A 6,000-nucleotide genomic window follows, 5' to 3' on the forward strand; every position below is an offset into this window, starting at 1 on the left:
TGCAAAAACCCTACAGAGTACTCACACCTGAATCCCCTGAATGTATGTTAGCCTTAACTGCCCTGGCATCCTGACCTAGCCCTGACACCTTAGAGCCTGCCCGTGGGCCTGCGATCCCTCTTTCAGCTCAAGCCAAAATCCCAGGGCTTTTCAATCATTCTGGGCTGTGACCTAGCCCTGGTTACCATGATCAGCCTGCCGTGCTCTGCTTGTCACGTCTCCAGGCAAAGCACCAGCCCTGCTATGACTATCGGTTCCTGGCTGCCCACCCCAGTGGGCTCCTTCTCATGCTGGTCCCTGGCACTCCTTGCATCTAGGCTGCTGGGGGACTCATTGCTTTCATCACTCTCAGGCTGGGAGTGCCAAGACAGAGGTGATTAATAACTGGAGAGTGGGAAGCAGCCTGCCCCTGTGCAAGCAGGGTGGTTTAGTAGATTCACAGGCTCTTACAACCTCCCAGTGCTTCCAGAGGGACAGTTACTGATAGCTAAATATTAAGAAAATGTTGGTAAGTTACTTCCATTTCCAAATTGGGCCACCAGAGTGTTTTTTTTTCCCATAAGGAGACCATTACATTGTTAAATATTTGATCTGCTTCTAAATAATACCTCAGTAGGTACTGTGGAGCTTCATTGTTTGTTTGAAGGTTTGTTTGTACAGCATTGGCAGTCTATTTCCCAAAAGAGCATCTGGCTGCTTGCCCTCCTGAAGAGCAGCAAAACTCTGCATTAGCTACCTATCCTCACTCCTGCCATACTGTGTGTAAAGAGCAACTGCATTCAGTGTATTCCCTGCTTTTAATAGCGGCAATTTAAGCCTTTAATTTAATTTACAGAGTCTCTCTCTTTTACTCATCTACCCTACTAAGTTGTGAAAGATTAATTAAAAATAGGTTATGTACTATAGTAGGAAATCCTTTCCTAAGCTGAACCTCTTGGCATCTTCACCCCAAGCAGAGTACAAACAGTGTCTCAGGGTGCCCTTCAGCAAGAGAAAAGAAAATCCTGGGCAGTGGGGCAGCCTCAGACAGAAATGACAGCTAAACCATTCTGTTGTTACACAGAGTTTACCTGTTCAGTAGAGATCTAGGGCATTTGTCTCTTGCTCTGAAAACCTTAGATTCAAACCTTTTCACAGCTGCTCCTAGTCCTAGCAAACAGAGCAGCCCCCCAGCTGCTGTTAAGCAGAGCTGCGCCTGGAGGGTTAATTTATTGGAAGTGAAGCTATGTCTGAATTTGATTTCACTCCAAGGTTAAGTTAGGGTAAAATCATCCCTCAGCAAACTGTTAAAACCCTAGTCTCAATCTCATTATCATTTCCTTTTTGTGATCTTTTTCCTGTTTCTTGGATTTACTTATTTACAATCAGCAGAAGCCAATTAGTAGAGAGGCTGCTGTGTTCTCACACAAAGGTTTTGTATTTTTGGAATATGATACAATCAGAACAATCAGCTGCTTTCCTTCCTTTCCTGCTTTCCTTTCATACTTGGTAAATATGTGGATCCTTGGCAAATATGAGAGAAAAATAACTTCAATTAAGAGTGCAGCAAGACTATTATCTGAGAAGAAAAACATTATTTCTTTGTGTCCAGTTGCCTGTGCTGTGACCCCAGTCATGACAGCCCTAAATTACTTTATTTCAGGCATTACAGGATGGACATTTTTTTCAGTGAAGAGAATTGCTGTTGTGTTTTTAAGTCCGTATGCTCCATGGGTGAAATTCAAGTGGCACTGTACAGATGCTTTAGCATTCTGCTTGCTGAACTGAAATTTCTCAGGGAAATAGTTTTCCTTAATGCAGCAGACTGTGAAATGGCTGGATGGGAATCTGAAGATAACTATGGGCATTACTGAGATGTGTATGTGAAGACCCAGCTCAGCATTTCCCTGGAAATAAGCAGACCCTTTTATAAAATGGTATTTCAATCCCCATCTACCAATCTAGATTTACAATCACAGGACTGTGCGGAGTTGTCTTTCCAGAGCTCTGCTGGTAGTTCCTGGCAAAGAAAATAACCTGGCTTCTATTTGATCAAAGCAAGAGAAAGAAAAAACATGTATGGCTTGGGAATTTTTTGCATTCAGAATTTTTCATAGAACTATTTAATTTTTAATGCAGTCTGAATGTGCTTCCCCTCAAGCTGCTATGACAACGTATTATGTGATTACACTCAGTAGTTACTGTCTCAGAGCTCAGCAGCACTGGACTGATGGATTTCTCCATGCTGCCTGTGTGTGGTCTGGCCAGCTGGTACTTAGGAAGAGCAGCGAGGACGTTCTCAGCGAGGGCCCTCTGCAAAACCACCTGCTTGGTATAATATCTGTTGTTTGCCATGTAAAGTTATTATAACAATCTTGGTAGATACCCTGGAATTGAGTTATTTATGGGCAAGGACAAGTACTGGAAGCGGTTTAAGATTTTTTTGTCACCAGGAGGCAGATTCTCCTGCAATGGTGGTGAGTAATGCCATAGGACAGTCCAACCTTCACACCAGCAGCACAAAATCTGTGTTTTGGTATGCTCAAGGATAAGCTGGCTCTGTCCAAAAAAGAGCAATCTTCTGTGCCTGCACTAGTGAAACCAAACCAAAGCACAGATTTGCCTGAGCCAGCAGGAAAATGGCTATTTCTTTTGTCTGTCCAAAGGAAGGAAATAAAATTGGTTATGTCAGTACTGACTCTTCCAAACTTTGTTGTTTGTTTCTGAAGGGCTCCTGCAGTACAGTCAGCTCCAAGTCTCTCAGCACATTCCCACCCCTAGTAAATATTAATTAGGTTAGGCAAAATATTTATTTAATCACATGATTGCAGATGACCTGATTTTCATTTGTGTCTTGGTTTGTTGAAGGGTCTGAGGACTGTCATGCAAGAAGGGAAGGAGGAGGCTGTGTGGGACTCAGCACAAAAAGTCCACTGCCACTATGACCAGATGGAAGTGAGCAGCTGATGCTGGGTGGGCTACAGGTGTCTCTGCCGGGCTGTGGCAAAGAGGGGTGGTTTCTCAGCCTCCCTACCTCCCTAAGGGAATGAGTAACCTCCAGATTGAACCTGTCCTAAGGATCAACTGTAGGGCTGCCCTGCCTTGTCTTATTATGGAAAGATTGGTGCAGGGAACAGCGGAAGGAGAATTTCCTCATGCTTTGCTGGCTTTATGCTTAAGTTTCAGGGATACAGATCATTAAGGAGTACAGGAGTGAAGAAATGAGTGAGGGAATGTTGGTGTTTCTTGACAGAGGTCTCTTGGACTGTAGATTCACAGCTTTTCAGATATATTGGACTTTTGATGGTTCTCATAATGTTTATGTGCAAAGCTACAAAGAATTGCAAATCTTTCATGTTATTGCACGTACTTGACTGAGACAAGCAGATCTCAGTATTTATAGGTAATTCTGAGTATCTCAGAGGCTAGCTGAGGCTATGCTAAGTTCAGGCAAAGAGGGAGGCTGGACTAGCAGAGGGTCTGAGCAGCCTGGACAGGATCTGAAGTCTCCCTTCACACAGAACCTCAACAAAAATTCCACCAGCTTTATGAATTGGCAAAGGAGCTTTCCAAAATACTGAAAACTTGGGAAGTGTTGTTGTAATGACATGGAAACTGAGGCTGTCAGTTTGCTCTCTCCCTGTCACAGGGCAGTACTCGGCTTGTGTCAGTTCTCCGTGCCAGAATGGAGGCACCTGCATCAACGACAGAGAGAGTTTCACTTGTGCTTGCCGCCACCCCTTCGGAGGAGCCAACTGCAGCACCAAGCTGACCAACGACGATTCGCTGAGTGTCGGCAAGTAAAGAATTTAGTAGCACAATATGCTAGTGGTGTGGGCCTCTGCCCCAGGGCCTAATTAGAGAGCATTCGCTGGTCAAAGACCTCACGAGTCACTTTAATGAGTGCCAACTCAAGTGGGTGGTGTCCTGTGCTTTGCTACTGGAGGCATCAATCCCTGTGGGTGACCTGTGATCTTTTTCTTTAATATGACCAGACAATGAGATTAAATTGGGATGGGACCAGCCGTAATAGCTGGAAAGCTCCCTGCTGAATGGTGGAGAGTGAAGGTGTCTAATAAATGTATTTGAACATCATAGCATGGAATTTGAAGGGGGAAGTCAAATCACATCTCTGAGGAATACTTGCTTTGGCATGATGATAAATGCTGTACAAATACCAGTAGCTCTCATGATGTGTGGGACTGGGGCCTCAAGGAGTCATTTTAGGCATGTCTCCAATTTGCATCAGCAAGGGATGCAGCCCTTGAAGGATATTTCAAAAAAGATAAGTGGAAACTGTGCTTATTGAGTCCAGAAAACAAATAATTTACATTCAGGCCACATGGAATGTGAATTTTATGCAGCTTTCAGCAGCCATTTGGCTGATTCTCACTCATGACAGCATATGAATAGTGAATAAAATCATTTGTACAGTGGCAGGCAGGGAATCATAGTGTGCAGGCTCAGCTTGAAGAGAAAAATATATACTTTTATTCCCTCATTTCACATTGGGAGTGCTAAACCTCTTTAGTGTTTGTCTAAGATTTGTAGAGAAAATTCTTGACTTCAGCATGCACAGATGAGCAATAAAGATATCCTGAGGTGGAAAAACTTGGGAGGGGGGGGATGGAGAAGCAAAATAGTAGCTCCCTTAATAATAACATAGTATAGAGAAAAATAAAGTTCCCTTGCTGTTTCTAAAATTATTCTTTTGTGGATCCACCTAGCGCTAATTTTGAAGAAAATTACTTTTTATACAATACAGAAAAGCTCTGTGTTTATGCAGAAATACTGTGTTTCCCTTGCTGGGGCTGCTGGGTGATGTGACATCAGAAAAGCTGCTCTTGATCTTTTGGCTGGTAGGAGTTGCCTTTCTACAACATAACCCTATTTGAAATTGTTCTTTATTCCTTTCCAGATTTTTCAAAAGGATCATACAGGTATGCACCTATGGTGGCTTTTTTTGCCTCTCATACGTACGGAATGACAGCTCCAGGACCCATCAGGTTTAACAATCTGGATGTCAACTATGGAGCTTCATTTGCCCCAGCAACTGGGAAGTTTCACGTTCCATACCTGGGGGTGTATGTTTTCGAATACACCATTGAATCGTTTAGCCCACGTGCCTCTGGCTATCTGGTCGTCGATGGAATAGACAAACTCACTTTTCAGGCTGAAAGTATTAATAGTAACAAGTACACTGACAGACCAATTACTGGAAATGCTTTATTAGAATTAAATTATGGTCAGGAAGTCTGGCTCAGGCTGGCAAGTGGCTCTATACCAGCCAAGTATCCACCAGTAACTACGTTTAGCGGTTACTTGTTGTATCGTACCTAAATCACTCATAAATTTAATCAGTTACCATTAAATGAAGCAACTTACATGTGAATTTATCTTAGCCTTTAAATGCTTTGCTTCTTCAACAGCAGTAAGTTTCTCAGAGTAATCAATGTGCTGGCATTTGGAGCGCTTATTTTCCAAGAAGTTGCTTGGTTGTAGCCATGTGCACACCTACAAAGAGAGTCCCCAGGATGGAGATGGGCAGGTGGGGAAATAAGCATCTTCCTTATGTAAGCATGACTAGAAAGCACAAATCTAATTACCTTCTACACTTGGATTGCATAAACATACTCCCAGAAGGTTGCTGAGAATCAGTCCTCAAGACAAATCAAAGCTGGTTTTGATTATTCCTTTACAACCTGAGTGTGTAACAAAGACGATGGATAGGTATTGATGACTCAGATGCTGGGTTACTACTTAGCTCAGTGTATCAAGTGATAATCACATGTATATATTCTATTTGGGAAATACATATTTCTTTTCCTTTTGCTTGACATTATTCACCACATACCTCAATATGTCAGCCTAAAATTGATTCATGACTTTTTTATGTAACCTGTATGACAATAAATTGGTTTCTGTTCTATTTTTATGTGATTTATTTTGTTGGCTTTTTTTTAATCTAGCAGAAAATAAGAGGGAATACTTAAAGCCTGCATGGTGATAGCTTCAGATTAG

The 6,000-nt window shown here is 42.5% G+C and overlaps 1 protein-coding gene across 1 annotated transcript in view; it reads left to right on the top strand.

The window, feature by feature from the left end:
- MMRN1 (multimerin 1) overlaps positions 1 to 5,404 on the top strand; it is a 44,808-nt gene extending 39,404 nt beyond the window's left edge. The window contains exons 7-8 of the mRNA XM_084263084.1: positions 3,629 to 3,775; positions 4,898 to 5,404. Of these exons, the coding sequence (XP_084119210.1) occupies positions 3,629 to 3,775; positions 4,898 to 5,319 (569 nt within the window). The 3' untranslated portion in view covers positions 5,320 to 5,404. The remainder of the gene's footprint in view (positions 1 to 3,628; positions 3,776 to 4,897) is intronic.
- Positions 5,405 to 6,000: the final 596 nt, after the last annotated feature.

This window comes from Gallinula chloropus, assembly GCF_964237585.1.
Source record: "Gallinula chloropus genome assembly, chromosome: 4".
Classification (NCBI taxonomy): Eukaryota; Metazoa; Chordata; class Aves; order Gruiformes; family Rallidae; genus Gallinula; species Gallinula chloropus.